The sequence below is a fragment of the Syzygium oleosum genome, unplaced genomic scaffold, assembly GCF_021117445.2.
Source record: "Syzygium oleosum isolate NSW1041296 unplaced genomic scaffold, Sole_v2.1 Sole_v2.04, whole genome shotgun sequence".
NCBI lineage: Eukaryota > Viridiplantae > Streptophyta > Magnoliopsida > Myrtales > Myrtaceae > Syzygium > Syzygium oleosum.
This window is the reverse complement of record NW_026607488.1, coordinates 7788997-7812770: the sequence shown is the minus strand read 5'-3', so window position 1 is coordinate 7812770 and position 23774 is coordinate 7788997. Positions and strand designations below refer to the sequence as shown.

At 40.0% G+C, this 23774-nt stretch overlaps 1 protein-coding gene, 1 long non-coding RNA gene and 1 pseudogene across 4 annotated transcripts; 1 reads left to right on the top strand and 2 right to left on the bottom strand.

Moving 5' to 3' along the window:
* Window positions 1-7934: 7934 nt before the first annotated feature.
* LOC130137937 (uncharacterized) lies at window positions 7935-9048 on the bottom strand. The gene is made up of 2 exons (XR_008816376.1): window positions 8471-9048; window positions 7935-8372 (listed from the first exon to the last, which is right to left on the bottom strand). It is a non-coding gene; the product is annotated as an uncharacterized LOC130137937 (long non-coding RNA).
* Window positions 9049-10580: 1532 nt separating this feature from the next.
* Window positions 10581-23774, top strand: part of LOC115685282 (3-hydroxyisobutyryl-CoA hydrolase-like protein 2, mitochondrial) — an 88003-nt pseudogene continuing 74809 nt past the window's right edge.
* Window positions 19539-21184, bottom strand: LOC115685284 (uncharacterized). 3 transcript variants are annotated; one of them, XM_056310572.1, is made up of 4 exons: window positions 20659-21184; window positions 20353-20409; window positions 20201-20257; window positions 19539-20107 (listed from the first exon to the last, which is right to left on the bottom strand). In XM_056310572.1, the coding sequence occupies exons 1-4, from the start codon at window positions 20822-20824 to the stop codon at window positions 20010-20012; spliced, it is 378 nt and encodes a 125-aa protein (XP_056166547.1). In that variant the 5' UTR covers window positions 20825-21184; the 3' UTR covers window positions 19539-20009. The 3 variants fall into 3 exon arrangements, with proteins under 3 accessions (XP_056166547.1, XP_056166549.1, XP_056166548.1); XM_056310574.1 differs by lacking the exon at window positions 20201-20257; XM_056310573.1 differs by lacking the exon at window positions 20353-20409 and having other exon boundaries at window positions 20659-21174.

The following is a 23774-nucleotide window of genomic DNA, read 5'->3' as shown; positions in this document are numbered from 1 at the left end:
GTCGGCCAAGAATTTCAAGGATCTTCAAATTTGATAACCCAATGACTTGAATCTCAAGTAGGTTTTCGCAACGCCACACTAGAAGTGCTTCTAGTTTCTTCAATGACTTGAATCTCAAGTAGGTTTCCGTTTGTCACATGTGTATCGCTTTATGATTTTTCGTAGTATTAATCCAATTTAACAGAAACTAATTGAGGGTAAATTTATCACAAATACATCAATTTAGAGTTTTTGATTGTTAAAAAATTAATATGAAATAAATTTATTACGAATATACTAATTTAGGATTATAAATTTGCCAAAAGAGAAAACTAGCGAGCAATAGAGATGGCCCTAGTCGGCAAGCATATTCTTCACCAACTAATTTCAATTAAAATATAGGTTGCGATAATCCCTGGTCTCTTTTCGGCAGGATGCATGTACGTGGTCCCTCGCTGTCCCTTCCCATTTGTAACATCATGAGGGAATGAAAAAATTGGACCCACATCTGAATTTGCACTGTCCGGGTCCGACTAGAATTTTTCAATCGCAAATGTGGCTAGAAGCAATATATCTTCTTCTTAGTCATAAAAACCCTTAACCCAAATTGCACTGCGTTCTTGCCATCTAACGGTCCAAGACTCTTCATGCCAATCGAACGGCTGCTATGCAATAATTTGCACGCGCGATTCCCCGCAGCAGCACGCGGGGAAGTACAAGATGTAACGCAGATAGACTCCCGGTCTCACTTGAATTCCTTAGAGCCTTCGGCAGCAACTACTTTCCCTTGATATTTTCTGGAAAGGTCACATCAAGCACGATCGAGGGTCCCGTGGCAAAGCAGCAATCAACCACTGGTCTGAAACCTTGAAACTCAGCCATAAGTACAAGTACAGAGGTTGCTGTTTGAGGTCACTAATAACCTCAAAGTAATAATGGGATCCAAGGATAAAACTCCCCAGTTGCGATGTTTTATTACTTTCTTGGACAAAGGAACGATAGATTATTGTTGTAATTACTTCACTAGGAAAAGCAATATCTTCCTCTCGGGAAGGAATCCGGTTCTGCATGGACAATTACTTCAATGCCTCGACTTTCAACAAGGTACACTCCCTTTTCGCTATTTAGGCGTGCCTATTATATTGACTAGACTGCGTAAAAAGGACTGTAAAATCTTGATTGATTCTATAACGGCTCGAGCCCGCTCATGGACTCAACGTTTCCTGTCCTTTGCTGGTCGGTTACAACTCATCAAATCAGTCCTGCATGTCACGCCCCGAACCCTATGGCACGCGACAACCCTACCGAGGTCGATTCAGTGCGACGTCCCAGGACGCGTCGCCGACCCGAAACCCAAAACAGAGAACAATGCACAAGCGGAAGCAAACAAACACCCGTACAAATTAAAACCACATGACCAAGGATATCGGTAATACCATAAATACAACTTGCACTAATAACGGGGATTTACAATGTCTATTACAACAGAATAAACATATAAAAGCCAAAACGGGTCAACAGCCACCAACGTCAAAAAGGGGGTACGTGGCTCGGCAGTCAAGCGCTATATCTAGCCGGGGCTCCTCTCAAAACGTATCGGTACGCCTGCCATCCTCAAGGCTGGGGGTCTGAAAAGTGGGATTTCAACAACAGTGAGAATAAATCTCAGCGAGTAGGTTCCCTAAACCTAAGCTAGGCTAACATGCACCTCCTGACGAGCACTAATCAACACACCAATCAAACTATAATTAACTTAGGCCCTCGGGCCCAAATCCAATACTCACCTTGCCCTGCAAGTTAGGCACTTACAATTCAAGAATAAAACACAGGACCCAATCACAGCACATGCACACATCACTTGGTCACAACGCATGTCATGCTTATGCTCGTGCTCATACGCGTGCTCACGCCTCATCAATGCATTTTCGCACGTTTGCACTCCAGCACACTTGCAATTATCAATTTCTCCTCCGACCCGCGTTAAACGCATCAGGTCCGACCTGCGTAAAACGCATCAGGTCCGACCCGCATTAAACGCATCAGGTCCGACCCGCGTAAAACGCATCAGGTCCGACCCGCGTAAAACGCATCAGATCCATCACTTCGAGATCGATCTCCGGCCCGCGTAAAACGCATCAGGCTCATGACACATAACCTGCGTAAACGCATCAGGTTGGTCATCTTCCGGTAATCCGGGCATCGTCCAGCGTAACACGCCTCAGGACGGGTTCACTACCCCGCGTAAAACGCATCAGGGCTTTATGTGATCACTCATTCACAAACACCAATTGTTATCTGAACCCCGCGTAAAACGCATCAGGGCATTTTAGGTGATCACACACTCATGTCATTCGTGCACACTCATATATGCACATGCCATGCCAATGCTCGAGATGCACACCCATGGCCATGAAGTTCACACTTGGGCACTCACGAATTTCACAATGAGCATTCAATTGCACAACGCCACTTATTCAATTCACAACACAATATGCTCAATTCAATGAATCACAAGCCCAATCAATCAATTAATTCAAATCAGCCATGGTACATCATCGGCACACGAAAATCACGCAATTAAGCCATTAAACTTGCACAAGTCTAAGGTCCACCAAGCATATCCTTTCTCGGCCGCATAAGTACTCAATCCTGGCATCACGTAACCACTACCAAGCCATAAACAATCAGCCGCTTAACGGACAAATCAAGCACACACGGCCAATTCACAATTAATCCTCAGTTTCGCCGAACAAGGCCCGATAAATTCCACTATGGACAGCCACTAACCAGTCCCCTCTAGGCCTCCAATCCACTTCCAAATCATCACATTAGGCTTCCCAAATCCACCACATAAACAGCCACTACACGGCCCGATTGTTGCACCCATTATAGTCCGCATTTAGACCACGATTAATCAACATAATAGTCCAATCGAGCCTACACTAATCGGTCACCAACCAGATCACCTTAGGCCACTAAATCACTTCCAGATCACCACATTAAGCCACAAGAATCACCATGAAAACAGCCACCATGCGGTCCACTAATCACATCTGCCAAATCCACATAATCGCCTAAATTAATTTCCCCAATGAACAGCCGACCATCAGTCCACTCTAGACTATCAAGTCATATTTAAATCATCACATTAGGCTCTCATAATCACCACATTACCAGCCTAACTCGCAGCCCACGCATTGCGCCCATTAAATCCACATAATGGCCCGAATCGAATCCACAATAAACAGCCACCGGTCAGCCCATTCTAGGTCATCATATCACATTTAAATCATCACCATAAACTCCCAATTTCTCCACATAATCAGCCACCACGAGGACCAAACTAGGCGCGCTCTATAACCCACAATTGAACCCGAACTTGACCCGAACTCGGGCCGATTCAATCCAATACTTCCAGCCATCGCACAGCACATTCCAAGCCGCTAAACCTCATTAAAATGATCCCGCTAAACCACCAAATTAGCCACAATATCAGCCCCTAATGTCCTTCGCACGTTAACCCTTAATTACCCTAATTAACCCCTAAAACCCGTCTAGAAATATAAATTAGCCTAATTAGGGTTTAGGGTTGTATTCACTTGGATTCCTAGGCTCCAAATAGGGCTGAGCAAGTGTCAACGGCGGCTGGACAGCGGCGGTCCCGCGCCGGAACAGTAACGGCGGCGGCGGCTCCGGCGAACGGTGCGAGCGGCGGCGACGGTCTAGGCGATTCCACGGCCTAGATGGACACGGCGAGAGAGAGAGAGAGAGAGAGAGAGAGAGGTGGGGCAGTGGGCCAGTGGCGAGGTGGTGGATCCGGCCGAATAGTAACGGCGGCGGCGGAGCTCCTCCGGCGAGGTCCTTGAGCGGCCGAGAAGGAAAGGGGGAGCGGAAGAGAGGGAGATGGAGGCTGAAGGGGGGTGTGGACCGGTGGCGGCTGGCCGGACGGGCCGGCGACGGGCGAGCTGGCCGGCGGGCAGCAACGACGGGAGGGCTGGGCTCGTCGGAACCGAAACAGGGGAGAGGCCGGGGAGGAGAGAGACAGGGGGAAACTGGTCTCGCGGCAGCCGGAGGCGGTGCGGCGACTTCACGGTGGCCAGGCGACGGAGGGCGAGGGCCGCGGCGGCTGAAAGCGGCCGTGTCGCGGCGGTCGCAGCGATGAGCTTACGCTTGCGCGCCTCGCGGCGCAGCGAGGCCGGCAGACGGGATTTGGGGAGCGGAAGGCGGTCGCGGCGGCAGACACGGCGGCGCGGCTCGGTCGAGGGCGACGGTGGCGACGGCGACGTGGCTGGAGGCAGAAGGGCGGTCGCGCGGCGTTCGGTCGGGCGGGCAGAACAGAAACGAAGCAGAACCGTCGGGGAAGAGAGAAGAGGAAGAAGGAGAAGAAAGAAAAGGGAAGAAGAAGGAGAGAGGAGAGAGAGTGTCAGGGGGAGTTTGGTCTGCATGGGTATGGGCAGATGGGACGCAAGCAGGGGGAAACGTGCGCGGCAAGTGGGGCGCGCAGAGGAGAGAGAGAGAGAGAGAGAGAGAGAGAGAGAGAGAGAGAGAGAGAGAGAGAGAGAGAGAGAGAGAGAGAGAGAGAAAAAGGGGAGAGGGCAAGCGCACAAGGGGAGAGGGAAACGTGCGGGCAGGGGTGTTCGACGCGGCAGATGGGGAAAGAGTGAGGGGGAAATAAATTTAAATGTTCAATCAAATAAATAATGCAATTCAACGGCCCAAAATTAAAACCGACAACGTTTTGACGGTCCAAATTAGTCCTAGAATATAATAAGAGACAAATGCCAAGTTAATTAAATCAACTATCACGAGGGAGGTCTACTAGTTCAAATTCGCACCCGGTCAAAAACTCCCATTTTTCCATTATTCCTGACAATCTCAACGCTGGCCACACTAATATCGACATCGTCCAATTTATTTCGTCCCGAAACTCCTGAAAATCGACTGCCAAGTTTGGGGTCTAAATAACGGCAAAATTCGATCAAGTGCGATTCTAGCAAAATCTCTATTTTAAAAACAAGAACCCGAGAGTGATCAGTTCCCGGGCAAGATTCTATTATAAGCGCACTGACGAATTACACGTTTTATAAATCCCAAAAATGGGCCGAAATTCGGGATGTCACACTGCATTCCATGCAAGTGTATTGGGCTACTATCTTCTCTATTCCGAAATCAGTATTATATAGAATTGAGGCTATTTTGCGACAATTTCTATGGAAAGGTCCTAACCTTGGCATGGGTGGAGCTAAGGTAGAGTGGAATGCTGTATGTTTACCCAAAGAAGAAGGTGGCCTTGGGATACGTCGACTTGTGGAATACAATAGAGCAATGACTCTTAAACACATATGGCTTCTCTTTACTGATAAGGAATCCATGTGGTGCAAATGGATACATTCAACCTTCTTAAAAAAATCAAACTTTTGGATTGTATCCAAACATACATTTTGCTCTTGGACATGGAAGAAAATTCTAGATATGCGAGCTTCCGCCCAAGCACTATTTCGGTGGAAGATTGGTAATGGACGCTCGGTGTCCTTTTGATTTGATTGGTGGCATAACAAAGGCCCACTCTACCTCATATTCAGCAATGTGGACATATACCAATCGCGGATCCCCCGGGACACTTCGGTTCGGAAATTGTATGATTGTTTATGGCAACCTTCATATACACTTGACACTAACCTGAGCTGGACGGATTCACCACCAATTTTTGTGCAAAATACTCCGGACAAACTGATATGGTCTCCACATCCTTCTGACTCTTTCTCGGTAGCGCTAGCTTGGAATCATATCAGAAGGAAAGGGCATCCAGCCCCGTGGCACTCATTCATTTGGGATCATCATATTGCCCCTCGACATGCCTTTCTCTTGTGGCTTATTTCTCTCAACCGGCTGCCTACCCAGGTACTCCTCCTACAAAACCGCAGGATTGACACCGCCTTGTGCGCTTTCTGTGGTGATAGACCATATTCGATCAACCATCTCTTCTTTGAGTGCACTTCTACTACTAGGCTGGCTTCTTTCTGGGCAACTAAATGCAACCTTCCATGGCGCAACCGTCCTTGGCAAGAGCATATTAGGTGGGCAATGAAAGTTTGCGGTGGATCTTCCTTTGCTCATCGCCTCTCTAGATTTTCCTTTGGTGCACTATGTCATGTCATTTGGACTGAAAGGAACAACGCCATCTTCAGAAACAAGAGTGTATATATCCCGGGTATGTGCTTGCACCTAGTCAAAGTCGTGAAGGATAAAGCCATATCCATTGGGGGAGTTGAGGATACTCTTAGGAACCGGCAATTACAAAGGAAGTGGGGTCTTCCACCTTCAATCTTCGAACCGAACTAGATGGCCTCTTAATTCGGTGTATTAAGTCGCCTTGTATTTAGTTGGTCTCTCTTTGGCTTGCTATATAGTTCTTGCTGAACCAACGTGGACCCTATTCGGACATTTCTGTGTCCTAATCGGGTTAAGGGTTGGCTTTGGCGCTATATTGTATATGGTGTTTTGAAAAGTAACACATATTCTTACCTTTACCAAAAAAAAGATTATTGTTGTAATTATCTGCCAAACTCCCAAGTAAATGAGCGAAAAGTATGTTATAAATATCATAATTTTCATACGGCGATTATTTAAATATTGTAATTTTTTTTTGAAAACTTGAATGTAATGTCATATAAACTTTTAAATTGATCACTTTTTTTGCAAGTGCCATGTTACATCGAATTTCCGGCACTTTGGTAAACATTTGTTAAAAGTTATGGCACTTAACTGATCGATTAAAAGTACAAATTAATGATTTTTAGAAGTCATGGCACTCGAGTGATTGAAAAAAAATTATGACATTCAAGTGAGTACCGTACGAAAATTATAACACTTGTAGTGTCCTTATCCCAAGTTAAGAATCTATTTGTTTTTTGTTTGATTAAAAGCAAAGAAACAACCTTTCATATACCATCGCAGTTAAAATATTATTTCAAATATCAAGATTTTATGAAAAACTTATTTGCAAATTTACATGTTAACATTCCAATGTCATAAGAGTTTCAGGTATTGGAAATTAGAAAAAAAAAGCCAAAGTGTGTGTCTATAGAATATAAATTAGAAAAATAGTAATATGTGAAAGTGCCTTTTGAGTGTCAAAAATGTGCTTTTGAGTTTCACCGCTTTCGCCTATTAATATAATTTAGGTTAATACCACGAAAAATCTCAAATTAGTACACCTATGATAAATTTATCCCGAACTAATTTTTTGATCATAAAAAATCCCAAACTGAAACGGGCCCTCTTTAAAGATTTTCCAAAATAAAACTCCAATTACTTTCCCGGTTATGAAATAGGTTTCAAACCTGTACAAAGATCTATATAGTTGGTGGGGGGAAATACATCCAAACCTGCAAAGTTAGGCTAGAATCAATGTGTTCAATGCACTTTTATCCGTAGGACATGATAGTAGGTTCAAAAGTAGCAAAAGTGATCTCTTAAGAGACTTTGAATCTTCCAATTTCGTCTAAGATGTTCTTGGTTCCGACGTGGGAACGGGTCAAGAGAAAGCTTGATATCAGGGTCCTTAGAACTCATGGCCACACCACGAGTGAAATGCTTTCTTCGGGCTTGCTTGCTATGACCAAGCAATTCATGAGCAACTTAGCAAATATCGAAGAACTACCGGATTATCAACTTTGGAGAATGATTTCCTTATCAATCAAAAGTGCATACAAAATGATGAAAACTGACTAATATACAAAATACGTCCAGTTTTTAGGAAGTCGCTGTGTCCAATATCAGGCAACTTCTATTAAATCTCGACTAATGAATGTTGACAGAGATTTTGCTGCTAACCAACCACCTAATCATTGGCTGAAAATGTATATCAGCGCCAATCAGCTTCCTGTCAGTGCATTACTTGGTTTATCACATGCTGTCAGAAGGTTGAAGAAACTTTCATACGCAAGCCAAAATATTGGAAAATACTTTGTTAGTTGAGCCGCATGGAAATCAATTTGTACTCCACTAGGAGATAGACTTACCACGGTCAAATGGAAAATGAATAGTGAATACCCAACACAGAGGAAAATCCTATGCAACATAGAGTTCTTTTTTCCGGAAAACTTGTCCCTTGACTGTAGTAGCCTTTGAGGTTGATCAAGAGGAGTCTGAAAGTTATCTTTTGATGCCATCACTTAGCTCTTCAATCAACCAAAATGACGAGACTTGACTTGGTCTTTCCATCTCCACGAATTCTGAATTATCCTTCATATGCTGCTTCTGTTCCGACCTTCAAAGAATTTCAGCTTTAAAGCTAGGAAAGTCGCGGTTGCAGATACATTCCAATATTCTCACTAAGCATGTCTTGAACCTATCAGAAAATGTTCTTGGTGGAGCAAGTGTATCTAGACCTGGAAAAAAAGGTTGCGATTTAAGTTCAATGTATACTTTTTCAGTCTATGTGACATGATAACAATAGATCGAAACATAGACAATAGCAGTGAAATACTTATAAGGATCGAGTCTTGCTCTTTGATCTGGTTTTGCTGGTCATTGACATGGCCAATGGGAGGCTCTTCGCTAATTTCATGATCCCGAGAACTTGCAGATGGATGGAACTGAAGCTGAAACTCGGTCTTGGGCTCTTTGGCATCCCCTTCCATTTTAGCCTCCTCCTACATGAAAATAAGGTCCTTTTTAGCCAGTATTCAAGGATGAGAAAATGCAGATGTCATCAGATAAAATCTTTTTCTTAACATTGGCTTTGCCTGTTTCACAAACAAAGGTGCAGCAAACTCATGTTTCCTATCTGCAAGACATCATGAGTCTATATAGTAGTCCAAGTAGTGTAAAATCTCCCTTTTTTCTTCCCTCAAAGTCGGTTTACTTGGCCAAATTAAGTTCCTTCCTCTATGAAGCACATTATGACCTTCCAAATCACTCAGAATGTCCAGAAGTGAAAAATCTCTAACCCTGAATTTCCTACATTCTGGTGACTGAACTGGAATGTTTTGATGAAAGAAGCAAAAGGAAATGACATTATCACTACAGGAATTCAAAACTAATACGTACTATAGGGAACATGACATCTATTATTGTAGATAGCGAGGAACAATTAATTTTTCAATTTAAAGGCTTATAATTTATAACTAGTTTTGGTACTCCTCATTTTAATTCAGCATTTTTGTTAACATAAAACGCTGAACAACTCCAACGCGACTGACTTTTCCTAATGAGGTTTTTCTCAAAAAGTTTTTGTATCTCTTGTTGGCAGAAATTTAAGACTTCGTGATTCATTTGGGTTGGTCTGGCCTTAGTAGGAATGTTTTTCTTAGAAAATTCTCGTTCATAAGGTAGATTAACTGTGTGACATTTTCTCGACCAAAAAGCATTATGAATAGTTGAGCATATTGAATTTACTATGTGAGTTTTAAGATTAGCAATCTTTTTCTGAAGATTCGTTTCAGAAAGATTTTGTTCAATCTTCTTATGTTCAAGGTCTTCTTTTAAATATTGAAGATGAATTTCTTTGTCTCGGATGATACAATTTATCTCAGAAATAGATTGTTCTCGAAGGATATTCGAATTTTTAGTCTGGGGTTTTGTTATGAAATCAAAGTATATTTTCCTTTTTAAGGTTTCAGTTTCAATACCTTTATTAGTGACTTTGAAATGTTGTATTAGTCATATGAAAGGTGTTCCTAAAATAACATTTTGTTTGATATTTCTTACTAGAAGAAAAGGGGTTTTGTAGGAAATCTAATCTTTTACAATTTCAGCTTCTGGAATCTTGTAATTTATATTTAATTTGTTTCCTGATGCTGATTTAAGTGATTGGGTTGTTTTTTGAAAATACTTTGTGGGTACAAGAGCTTCTTTAATGCAATTGAGGTCTGCACCTGTATCAAAAAGTACAGTTGTTTCTAAAATAAATTCACAATTAATTTTTATATTGATATTGATTATCCATTTTCTGGATGTTATTTCGGAAAGCAACAATAGAAAGTTTGGATCAGAATGACTACTTTCTTCAACTTCTTCTATTTTCTCTTTTCCTTTTATAAAACTATATTTAATTTCCAAAATTTCTTTTTGTATTTTCGTTTGGGCAATCTTGAGGGTTTGAATTTCTTGTTTTTGGTGATTAATTTCCTGGTAAAGGTCACTTATAGAAACCGGTCTAGAGACTATTTTCTTTCCCTTATTAAGGATAGTTGATATATATATATATATATATATATATATATATATATATATATATATATATATGTTGCTTGGATGCATAATAAACTCTAGAAAGTAAGTCTATATCCATCAGTTTTCAAGCAAAACAAAATGATCCATTTCCATGTAATTTGTATTTTAAAAGAATCTTCAAAGGTAATTGCCTTCTTCTCATCAAGCTTCATGAGTTGGCCTGCACAATCAAATGTGATTGCTTGCATCTTCTTCTAAGTACTAAAAATTAATTTCTGTACTCTCCTTTTCCGGAGTACAAGCCCCAATGTCAGTTCCTTCTTTTTCTTCTCCATGAAACTCTCTCTCTCTCTTTGACATCGATAAAAGCATGACATTGTCCAGAAATTAACATATTTGTGGCGTTAATACTTGACACGTAAATGGCATATCTCTTTCAAGTTATCATATGTTCCTTCGCCCTCTTTCATAATGTCGTTCCCTCTCCTCACTGGGACGATGGCATAAAGCCATTTCTCCTCTTCCTGCACCACGATCACGATGTAGTCATTGAGAGGATGATAGAAAGCTTTGCTCGCACGACAGGACCAACCGCACCATGCTTCTACTTCTTCACTTGACCTTCTCCGACAAACACAGTTATTGGGAAATTGTCCAATAAGTTCTAAATCTATTATACATCGGCTAATACCTTTCAATTGTACCAATTTAATCCTAAATTTTTTATGATTCGCCAATTTAGTCCTGAACCTTCTAACATTTGCTAATTTAGTCATTCCAGTCAATTTTGTCCGGAAAAATTGCTGACATGGCGATTTAGTCTGCATTGACCGTCCTAGATGGCACGGTTGGCGCTGACATGGATAATTTTTTTAATTTTTTTTTCTTTTTTCTTTTCCCTTATTCCCTCTGCTGGGCCACGACAGCCTCAAGTGAGGGCTACCCTCGTCGGCCTCAGGTAAGGGGCGCCTGCACCTAGGCTGGCGAGGGCAGCCCTCGCCTAGGTGGGCGAGGGCGAGGGCGAGGGCGAGGGATGCCCTCGTCGGATCTAGCTAGGGTTGCCCTCGCGCAGGCGCGGGCATACCTCACCCAATCCGGGGAGGGCAGCCCTCGCCTGAGACTAGCGAAGGAAAAAAGGGAAAAAATAAAAAATAAAAAATAAAAAAAGAAATAGAAGAAAAGAAAAGAATTTAGAAAAATAAAAATTATAGAAATTGTCCATGTCAGTACCGGCCGTGCCATGTAGGATGGCTGGTGTTGACCTGACCGCCATGTTAGCGATTTTCGCCCAATTTTGGCAAGACGGACTAAATTGATAAATCGTTAAAAGTTTTATGAGTAAATTGGCAAATTATCAAAATATTTACGACTAAATTGGTACAATTGAAATGTTAGGACTAAATTGACAAGTTGTCAAAAGATTTAGGATTAAATTGATATAATTGAAATGTTTAAAATTGAATTGGCTGCCTTACGATAAGTTTAGAACTCTTTGGACAATTTTCTCTATAATCACTAATCAATTCATCATAGTCAAGGGCAAGGACTCTAAATAACAAAGGCAATGAGAAACTTGCTACCCGGATCTGAAAACATACCGATACAAATCCATTCAAATGTTAAGATAATGGACAAAGCTAAGTCCAAGGAAAGATAACAATGAACACATATGAAATGTCAAATAAGAATAAAGAAAATTATCTCTAAACCTATTGTACGGATGCTATTTCAATTTTAAATTTTTAAATTTTGTCAATTTAGTCATAAATTTTTGCACAGAACTCCAATGTAGTTTTTTTTTTATCAATTTTCGCTAGAAAACATTAATGTGGCGGTTCAATCATCATCAGCCATCCGACGTGGCACATCGCAACATTCACCATTTTCGATAAAAATTGACTGAAAAGATTATATTATATTGGAATTTTGCATAAAGGTTTAAAATTAAACTTAGAAAAGTTTAGAACCGAATTGAAATCCATAAAATTGATTTATGACTGATTGGATAATTTCTCCACTCAGAATATGTTATCCCTTAATGTCAAAGAGGAAATAACAAAACTCGAAGTTCAAGAACCATTTCGTCTTCTCCCCAACCGCAATGTTATTCGTTTTGCTCCACAAATAAGAAATTTTCCCAGCAGACCTTTGATTTAATCGAAGATAATCAAAAGTTTGAACAATTATTAGGGAAATAGCATAAAAGAAAACTTCTTCAATGTCAATATTGTAAAAGCATGTCCAAATGGAAATCGACAACTAAACTAGAATTCTATTAAAAAATGAGTTAATATCATGAAAAATTTCAATACGATAGGTCTGTCACAAATTAATCCAAATTAATTTATTTAAAAATAAGAGAAAGATGCATGGCTTGAAGGTATTAGCGAGAGCCAGGCGTTCGCTTCACCAGCTCGGCTCTTCCCCTCACCCGACAAGTCTCTCCGCTCAGCCCCATTACGCTAGCCACGACGACGTCCAAGGCCAGGTCCCTCCCTCTCTCTCTCTTTGGGTTTCAATTTGTTCATTTGATGCAGCTTGTCCTGCTAGCCATTTTGGTTCGTTTTAGATTGGGTGCTTATATTTCGATTCATGTATGTTTGTGTGGCGTCAGGTTCTAGTGGATGGAAGAGCTAGCTCAAGAACCGCGATACTCAACAGACCATCTGCTCTTAATTCTCTCACTACCTCAATGGTTTGGTTCTTCCTCTCTCTCTCTCTCCGACCCGAAATAATTCCTCACCAACCCCAATCGGAACGGAAAGCCTTTCCATTTTTTGCGTTTCTTGATACCCGGTTCAGTTTTCTTTTCTAGGATGATTAAAGCTTCAACTTTGTGCTGATGTTTTCTACAGGTGGCCAGGCTGAAGAGGCTTTATGAATCGTGGGAAGAGAATCCAAACGTCGGGTTTGTGTCGATGAAGGTATTACCGTTACATGCTCTCGTACAAGAGCTGATAGTTTCCAATAGATCCTCGTTTTGTTTTGTGTAGAGTCTATACAGACGGAGAAGTGAATTCACATTTCAGGCATTCCTTTTATTATTGTCAGGGTTCACAGTCTTTGAATTAACATGAACTTTTTTGTCTGATCTGAGGGTAGTGGCAAAGCTTTCTGCTCCAGTGGAGATGTCGTTACCCTTTATCATTTGCTCACTGGAGGTCGGACGGTGATGAATTCTTTCATTTGTTTGGCTTTCTATTTCAAACATTTTTTTCTCTAATAGTTTTTGTGTCCTTTTTCTTTGCTGTTGATTTAAATAGATATTAGAAGTAGAGGATTGGTTCAAGGGAAAGATAGTCATATAGTTGACAATGTTGGGGTCTTTAATATCAACATGTGAAGGTAATTTTTATAACTGGAGACGGTAGAGGAAAGGTTGGATTAGGAACTAGTGCGTTTGAGTGGAACTAAATATTGAATCAGGTGGGATATGATAGATAAACTAAGGTGGAAGGTCTGAAATAATGGCCCTAATTGCTCTTCAAAGAGCATGCAACTTTGCTATCAATCTTCTTTTATTCCCTTGATTAGGATCTTTTGGTTCTTTTACTTTTCTTTCCTTATTTTTGTTTCTAACCAAATAGTCAACATACATGCAGGGAACATTGGGGAGCGCAAAACTTTCTTTGATACTTTATATAAGTTCGTTTACGTGCAGGGGACGTATTTGAAACCACATGTGAGTACCTCCTTTTAAAGTTTATAGACTGTTAGCTCTTTGAGATGTAGAATCAGCCTATTGTGTAATGGTTAATTTCAGGGCTTGGATTTTCCTCTGAAATTCTCTTGGTTTGTGTAATGACCTCTTGACACAATATATTATTGGCCAGACATCATAGAGTAGGGTATGATTTCTCTTGGCTGGATGAGAAACGGAACTTTCACCCTAAATTCCTATGATTCTGATAAATTATATAGTTGATACTACAAAAATTTCATCTTATAGTTTTTTAATTGATGCTTCAAGTTTTGTAAATAAGTAGTTGAAGTATGCTTAAGTGTTAGTTTTCTTGTCATGGATGAAAAGCTTGAATCTCACATCTTGCGGTATTACTGGATTCCAGTGATATGGAGATTGCTAATATCCCTGCAAACTACAACTCATGTACACATGCTGACAAGAGTACTCTCACATTGCAGATCGCTAAAATTGGCAAACTGAACAATGACCATTTCACCATACAATTAGTAAGCTTTTACACAAACTTTTGAAATCTTGGAAATAACTTGGATGAGTGATTATAGTAACATTAAATTAAATTTTGCTCTAAACTCGTAATCACGGAACAAAAACTGGCAAAAGAAACTTTATGTGTTACAAAGTGAGTGATGGTGGATGAATCCTTGGAGCTCTATCACGATCTAAATTATTAAAATTATTGAACCTACTAGTTGGATATAGTTCTTCTTGACATGTGATCTACTCCATTCTGCTTCGGCACCATTTTCTGTAGCATAAGCAGTCTAGGTCACTAAGGTGGACATACTTTGTTACTGATGAATCTCAAGTAGATGAGGTACCTCCGCATTGGTCGCATGATCAGTAAAACAATCTTTGACTAATGATCTGCTTGACCACGATCTTTATGTGTAAGGCAATTCATGGTGAGATGAGAGGAGAAAGTAAGTCCTTGTGATTCTTGACATGATTCTTCTTGGAGCAAAAGTAAGTCCTTTTGATGTTTAGCTCTTGTCAACGTATTACTCTATGCTTAATTAAGAAAGAAGAACAATAAAACATCATTTATGTTTTCCCTCTTTTGTTCCTTGAGTCAAATGTAAAGCGAGTGACATTTACTGCAATTGGTTTATAGTAGTCATCTTATAGGCACAGTTTCTTCCACGTCGAGCAGGATTCCGTTTCTAAAGTAATTGCATGATGTACTCCAAGTTACTTTCATTATTTATTATTTGGCATTTAATATTCTATCAAAATTTTACAGTAAAAACTGCAAGCGTTAACCATTTAGTAGGTGTAATGTCCAATTTCTTGGATTTAATTTTTAGTCAATCAAAGTTGTTTGAATGTCTCAGCACTTGCGTTAGTTTCAACTTATGAGTTAGTCACTTTTTATTTACTTCACTCTTGGGCAGCTGGCTATTTTGGACGGTGTCACTATGGCAAGTGGAGCTGGGGATTTCTCTACCTGGAATGTTTCGATTAGCAACTGATAAAACTGTATGTGACTTTTCCTTAATACTGATATAGATGTTAACTGCTTTCGTATATGTGCTTGTTGAGGTTGTGTTTATTCAACTTCCTTTGGCAACATTTAATTTAATGTTGGGATTTCTCTCCAAATCACAAAGCACTTGTGGTTTACTCAATCTTATGATCTAGTTTTTGGTATTTATCGACAATGGTTTGGCAACAAATGCATGAAATTTTCATAGTCCGTCTTTTTGGGACTAAGTTAAATCTGGCAGAACCACTGCAGATCTAATGTGAGGCCGTGATCCTCACCCAGATCTGTTGCAAGGGCTGTGGCCCTTGCCGCTGTGTGCCGAGGGGCGGCCGAGGAGCAGGACTGCTTTTCCCTCGTATCTCTCTCACCGGGTGTGTGCCTCTGTGATTGATGGGGGCTGCACCATGCCTAAGCTCTGTGAAGGTCTGGCCTTTGTCACCTGAGCCTGGGAGGGTCTGGCCACCCTTGCCGGTGGCTGTCGGTGCGTGACTGCCCTCTATTTGCCAGAGCAACCTGAAGATGGTTTTCCTTTTTTTCTTTTCCCAATTTTTTTTCTGGAACCACTACTTTATTTTTATCTTTATTTTTATGTTTTTTAACTGTGTAATAGCCACGTGGACCCTACGTGGCTGTGTAGATGCCAAGGTGGCATGTTTCAGCCTTGTTACAGCTACTTCACCATTTTTGTTTAGTTTTTTAATGGAAGGACTAACTTGAACAAACAAACATATAATGCACCTGGTTTCGTATTTCTGCAGCAATTCCGCAAAGTAAATGCTTGAGCTAATGCTTCCAATTGCAGGTTTTTTCTCATCCAGAGGTTCAAATAGGATTTCATCCAGATGCAGGAGCTTCCTTCCACCTTTCCCGTTTACCTGGCTATCTAGGTACATTGTCTCTGCAAACAAAAGGGAGGTCTTGGCTAAACCGTGTAATGAAATAAGGAGATCATTCACCAAATTTAAAATAGGCCAGAAGGGTCGGATAACATTTAAGCCTCAAAATGTTCTGTTGGTGTCTGTAAACTAGAAGTTCTTCGCAAATGTAATCTTTACCGCATGCGCGAATGTTTTTCTGTATCCATTAGTTCTGTTTTGGCATGCAGAAATTAGTTTGAAGACCATCCTATGCATTGCGCTAAAGGGAAGCCTTTGTTTGCAATATACTTAATTATTGAAACCTCGGAGATCATATTGATGTTTTGTCCTTCTGTTTGTAATGAAAAGCTTATATAGTTTCCACAGTATTTTCTTTGCACGGTTTACTACTCTTCCTCTTTCAATCCCAATTTGTCGATAACTAGCGTTGGGATTCTGTCTTAGAATGTTTAGCCTTATTCTTCCAGGGGAATACCTGGCACTTACGGGGATAAGCTTAATGGTGTGGAAATGGCTGCCTGCCACTTGGCTACTCACTATTCACTAAATGCGGTTTGTTTTCAATGCCCCTTTGACTGCTGCTTCAGTGTTTTTACACTACATAGCTTGATAATCTATTCTGAGTTATAATTAATGACCTTGACAGAGATTAGCTTTGATCGAAGAGCGTCTTGGTAGACTGACTACCGATGATCCATCTGTTATAGAGACATCCCTTTCACAATATGGTGATCTTGTTTATCCCGACAGGAGGAGTACCATTCATAAGTAATGTTCAACTTTAGTCTACAGCTTCTGGAATCTTTGCAGCATGGTTTTCTTTACATTTATCCTCCTCTGTGTGGATGACTGCATGCTTTTGGATCAATGCGGTATAACTTCACGTTATACATCTGTCTAGGGAACACACTAGAGAAGTTTGTGATGTAGCTAATAAATGATGTACATTGTGAGTAGATTGCGTTCTACCACACATAACCTTTTGTATGCACTGGCTATTTTCACACTTTTCTGGGGTTGATTCTGTTTTATCCAAACCCGAGGAGAACTATGAATCAGTCATTCTAAACACTTAAAATATACATGATAAGTTATTAGTTATGACATATGATCAGTTGTTGTGCACATTAGAACTGTGCAGGGCACAAGTAAATATTCCAGATAGCATAGTGATTGCTCCTTTTATGGAAAAAAGTTTCTTCCTTCTCTGTGCAAGTATATTCGTTCATGCGTTTATTAAAGAATGAACCTGCATATTTTGTTTTGCTTACTGCCAGCAATTCTTTTGCTCTCTAATCTCTTAAGTTTTATTTCTTGCATTTATTGAAGTGTGTATTGAATAATTTTTTAAATGGGGTATCTTTTTCTTGTTCTCTTACAATATTTTAGTGTTGACTCGGGATTGATGTGATTGATAAATGCTTTAGCCATGACACAGTCGAGGAAATTATACATGCACTGGTAAGTTGGTTGGTGCACCCTGAAAAGGACTCTTATGTTTATTGTTGGAAAGTCCATAATGCTTGACATCACACTGGTTTTTGAGATGGTTTGACCGATGTTTAATTTTGCCAGATGCATGATGTTAGAATTGGCACTGATCAACTGAGAAATGCAATGAGTCAGCATAGATAGTATCCTAGATGTTCTTTTATTAGCATCTTATTAAATTGGTGTTGCTTAGGAAATTGAAGAAGCTGACTCTTATGGTGAATGGTGTGCAATGACCCTCAAGAAACTAAGGGAAGCTTCTCCATTGAGCTTAAAAGTCACCTTAAGATCAGTGAGTGACCATTCTTTTGATTTTTTTGTTGGACGTAGATTCCTTCTCCAGACATTGAGTTGGTTATAATTATTACTTTTCAGATTTGCGAAGGCAGATTCCAGACTCTTGATCAATGTTTAACTCGGGAATACCGTATATCCCTTCGTGGAATCTCTGGAGAAGTTTCCAAAGACTTTGGTGAGATATGAAAATCTTCAACATCTACTGCAATTGTATGATTGAATCTTGTGGTATTTTTTTTTCTCTCCTTATCGACAGATGATTGTACTCTTTGCCATATGTGGGTTTGCAAAGATATAGTTTATGTTCTGATTAATAATCCTCTTCGCCATCTGTAGGGTGTTCGGGCACGGTTAGTGGATAAGGACTTCGCTCCAAAGGTAAAATTAAGTCCCAATTTTTCCAACCTTACACATTTTCTCAACTTACATGACAGAAATCATTGTGGGTTTTTCCAATAATGTGCAGTGGGATCCTCCAAGTTTGGAAGAAGTAACCAAGGATATGGTCAACTTTTGTGTCTCCCCACTTGTATCCAAGCCTGAGCTAGAACTACCCATTGGCTCGCGAGAACCCTCTGCATGACATGTATGAATGCTGATGAGTTTTCACCATCTTCTGTTTTGTTGGTTAGGTATTAAACTGTGTGATTTAATTTTATCTCGCATACCCTCGACAGTTCAAGATCTGCTAATCATGTTTTCCTTGTATGCGAAATCTTTCTCCCAAAAATTCCACACAGACAAAGCACCAGCACAATAAGATGAAAAAGCAACTGTACCATAATCACCAGCTTTCTCTCTGGTTTGTTGGTTATTTGTTTATGCACTGCTAGTCTTTCTCAATGTTGCTTGGATATTTTGAAATTACACTCCAACAGAGCATTTTAGTGCAATGTTCTTCTTCGCTGCTTCATTAAAGCTGGAGCAGAGACAATTTCATGTAGTTTTCGACAATGAAATCGAAAGGCATAACTATGAGGCGACTTCCATATATATAAAGGGCAGAGCCCCGGGAATAGGATCCAAAATTACCAAAAACAGCAAATCCTTCAAGCATAGTGAAATGCTAAAATTACTATGTCAATATGACCTTCACAGATTCTAGAATCTACATGGTTGGTGGAGGGAAATTCATTCGAATTAGTCTTGCAGATAGGTCTTAATTTCCTTTTGAAAAAGGTTTCAAACCTGTACAAAAATTTGTATAGTTGGTGGGGAGAAATACATCCAAACCTGCAAAATTCAGCTAGAATTAATATGTTCAATGCGCTTTTATCTGTATGACATAAAAGTAGGTTAGTTACAATTATAACAACAGTGATTTCATGAGTTTGGATCTTCCTATTTTGGTAAGTTGTTCTTGGTTCCCAAGTGGGAATGAGAAACAAGCCGAGAGAAAGCTCGATATCAGGATGCTTAGAACTCGTGGCCACAAGTGAAATCCTTTCTCTGGCTTGCTTGCTACGATCAAACAATTCATGAGCAATAAAGCAAATATCGAAGGACTACCAGATTATCAACTCTAGAGAAAGGATTCCCTTATCAATAAAAAGTGCATACTAGATGATGAAACTTTTATTACAAAATGCACCAAGTCCATTTTTAGAAACTCGCTGCCTCCAATATCAAGCAACTTCTATTAAACCTTGGCCAATGAATGTTTATAGAGATTACTGCCAACCAGCCACCTAATCATTGCCTGACAATGCCAACACCAATTAGCAGCCTGTCAGTGTGTCCGTTGGTTTATCACATGCCGACCAAGATTGAAGAAATTGCTATGCAATCTGAGTTCTTGTTTCTGGAACATTCAGTCCCTCAACTGCTGTTGCCTTTGAGTTTGATCAAGAGGAGTCTGAAAGTTATCTTTTGAAGCCATCACTTGGCTCTTCAATCAACCAAATGACGAGACTTGACTAAGCCTTCCATGTCCACGAATTCCGAATTAACCTTAATGCTTTTTCCATTTCAAACTCCAAAGAATTCAGCTTAACTACTAGGAAAGATTGCTGTCGCAGATACATTCCAATATGCTCACTAAGCATGTCTTGAACCGATCACAAAATGTTCTTGGTGGAGCAAGTTCGTCAAGACCTGCAAAAACAGGTTGTAAGTTCAATATGCACATCTTTAGTCTGTGACTTGATAATAGTATATATCGAAACATAGACAATAGTGGTGATATACTTAAAGGGTTCGAGTCTTGCTCCGTCGTCTGATTTTGCTTTCCAAGTTTGTCAAGACCTGCAAAAATAGGTAGTCATTGAGTTCAATATATACCTCTTCAGTCTGTGACTTTATAACAGTAGATCAAAACATAGACAATAGTGGTGATATACGTAAAGAGTTCAAGTCTTGCTCCATCGTTTGATTTTGCTTTCCACGTTCATCAAGACCTACAAAAACAGGTTGGTGATTAAGTACAATATATACCTCTTCAATCATTGACTTGATGACAGTAGATCAAAACATAGACAATAGTGGTGATATACTTAAAAGAGTTCGAGTCTTGCTCCGTCGTCTGATTTTGTTTTCCACGTTCGTCAAGACCTGCAAAAACAGGCTGTGATTAAGTTCAATATATACCTCTTCAATCTATGACTTGATAACACTAGATCGAAATATAGACAATAGTGGTCATATACTCAAAGGGTTCGACTCTTGCTCCATCGTCTGATTTTGATTTCCAGGCGGAGTCCCTTCTTTGACATTGTCAATGGGAGGCTCTGCGCTAATTTCATGATCCGAAAAACTTGCAGATGAAAAAGACTGAAGCTCAAGCTCATCGGGCTCTTTGGCATCCCAATCCATTTTAGCCTCCTCCTACATGAAAAATAAGATTTTCTTTAGCCAGTATTCTAGGTGAGAAAATGCAGTTGTCATCAAATAAATCTTTTTCTTAACATTGGTTTTGCTATTTTCACAAACAAGGGTACAACAAACTCATGGCTCCTATGTGCAAGACATCACGAGTCTATATACTGCTGAATGATGATGATTCAGTAGTCCATGTAGTGTAAAATCTTCCATTTTCTTCCTTCAAAGTCGGTTTTTCTTTTCCAAATTAAGTTCCTCTACGAAGCACCTTATGACCCTCCATATCCCTCAGAATGTCCAGAAGTGAAAATCTCTTAACCTTGAATTTCTTACACTCAGTTGACCGAACTTGAATGTATTTATGAAAGAAGTGTTGACACCTAAATTTTGATTAACCATTTAGTGATTAATTGCATAGAAAATTAGGATTAAATTTTAACCCCTAAACAAAAATATCAAAATCGCATAGCATATAGTTTAGGATCATATAGTTTAATTGCATTCCACATCGGACCGGCAGTGGCGAGTAAGCTGAAAATCCGTCACATAAACCAAGCTTGAGCGTCGAGTGAAACTCGGCTCACTCAAGGGATTGGGGGCCGAAATTCACAAGTCTAAAAGGCTTTGGTTGTTTTAATTTGAGCTTAAATCAGCCCGAATTAATTTAGCCCATTTGGAATTAAAATTAAATTAAATGATAAAGCCTAAGTCTAAGCCCATTAGGACTAGGAAGCCCGGTTAATTAACTTAGGGTTGCGATATAAATATGTCGTTATGCGTCATAATCAAGGGGACTCTCACAATTTTCAAAGACAGAATTCTATGAGAGTACGAGGCCACACAATGTCATACACGACCACAAAAAAGTGAGAAAGAAAAATCAGAGAGAGAGAGATTGTTTCTGTTCTTTTCTGCCTGAGGCTCAACTCACGTCAAGGTGGAGAGCAAAAGCTCTCCAAAGGAGAAAACGCCAAAAAGGGGAGAAGGAGAAGAGTTTTCCGGATCTTTTCTGCAGGTCACAGGAACACACCCAAATCAGAAAGTTCAGCATTTCCGTGGGTCCTTGTCGCTTGCGCAAGACCACTCCTTGACCGTCGTTAAGCTATTTCGACGAATTCCTAGTTCCCGGTCAACACACGAGCGACGCAACGGTGGCGGTCCAGCAAACTTTAAGCCCAATTCGGTACACTCTTGATATTCTTGCAGATTTCTCAGTGAGTTTTCGACACAATTTGTCCCTGCTCGTGACCAACACCACCGCTGGTCGTTACTGCTTCGAAGATTTTGCTACCTAACCGACGTTGACGCGCTGCCGCCACCGCCTGAATCACCGTCATCATATTTCAGAGATAGCGAGACTCTTACGGAGTTCCATCTAGCCCGACGGATTCGTCGACGCCCAGTTCGACCAGAATCTCTCTACCATCGTGAACATCACGTCAGCTTTTGCGGCTACCGCTTGCAAGCCTAAAGTCTAAGCCACGTCTCTCGTTGCCCCGAAGTCCACAGTCAGAAAGAGTTACCAAGATTTCAGTGAAATAATTCTAAGTGGTGGATTTGTCTTCTTTTGGGTGTTGTCCAGAAGTGATGATAACGTGTGGCCTTTTGTGAGTTTATTTCATGCAAGCTTCCTGGCAAGGAGAACGCGAAGAGTTTAGGTCTGTAGTGAAGTGCATATTTCAGAAAAGAAAATAGCCAACGCTGCCTTGTCGAGAAACCAGCCCCACAACATGAGCAGAATCACCACCGAGAGCAACACCAGCTGGTCCTTCCGTGACTAAGTGGCTATCACTAAGCATCAGCGACGGTGCTTGCTCATCAAGACCCTTGATCCGCCCGTCGCCCGCCCATCTACCGCCGGTCGTCCGATCCGCAATCCTGATTCGCCGGTGATTCAAATTTGGAAAGTAATCAACAAATCAGGTAAAAATCTCTATCCGATATATGTTCAAAATATTTAGATTCCTAGTTTGAATATTTTGAATATTCCGTGAATATTGCGTAGATTGCTAGATATCTTAGGATGATGTGTGCTATATCCGCAATATTCGAAAATACCCAAAATTAGGAATCATTCCTAATTTGGCAACGTATCTGGACGACTATCCGACCTTATCCCCAAGGTACGATACGCGGCGATACGGTAAATCGTTATCTTATCCATAATCACTTGGATACGATAATAGATTTTATTTATTTTCCAAATTTAAACAATCAACTTTTTGTCGATATCTATAACCCTATAGATATGACCGTTAGTTTGATTTATTTGCCTTATCTGAATTTGAAGAATCTTACGGATTGCATAGATTGTTTGAATGTGATTGTTATCTTCGTTTGATTGTTTTCCTTTTAAATAAAGAGAATCCAAAAATTTGTTAGTTAGATTTAAATTAGAAATTTTGCATGCTTAAGGAATCCTTAATATATCTAAAAGAATAAGATAATTATTTGATTTAAATTGGGATCTAGGGTTGCATATTTCCTAGTTTAAATTAGAGATTATTTTAATCTTAATGGATTATTTAGGATATTCAATAATTTCGAATTTTAATAAAAATCCCAAAAAAAGAATCACTTTAGGATAGATCAAATCATTTTCTCTAGGATAGATTGCATGTTGATTTGAGTATTTTTAATTCCGAAATTTCATTGAAAAAATACCAAAAATAAATCATTTGTCCGTCATTAGAATTAGGTCACGTCGTCGCATGACATATAGTTTGCATGTTAGGCTGCATTAATCGCATGTTAATTTTTGCACGTCATTACATATATGTTAGCTTTCATTTAAATAAGTGAAAATCCTAAAAAAATATTGAGTGAACTGCTTGTTAATTAGAAATCGTATTAGGATTGTCTGTATGATTTTCTACTAACAATGCAGATGTTTGCGTTGCATTAAGGTACGTCACTCTCCTAATCTTGCAATTTAGTTATTGCT

Coding starts and splice junctions, on each gene's coding strand:
- LOC115685284 (XM_056310572.1), bottom strand. CDS start 20,824: ATGGATTGGGATGCCAAAGAGCCCGATGAGCTTGAGCTTCAGTCTTTT. Junction 20,410..20,658: donor GCAAGAGTCGAACCCTTTGA/GTATATGACCAC, acceptor CTGTTTTTGTAG/GTCTTGATGAACGTGGAAAG. Junction 20,258..20,352: donor GCAAGACTTGAACTCTTTAC/GTATATCACCAC, acceptor CTATTTTTGCAG/GTCTTGACAAACTTGGAAAG.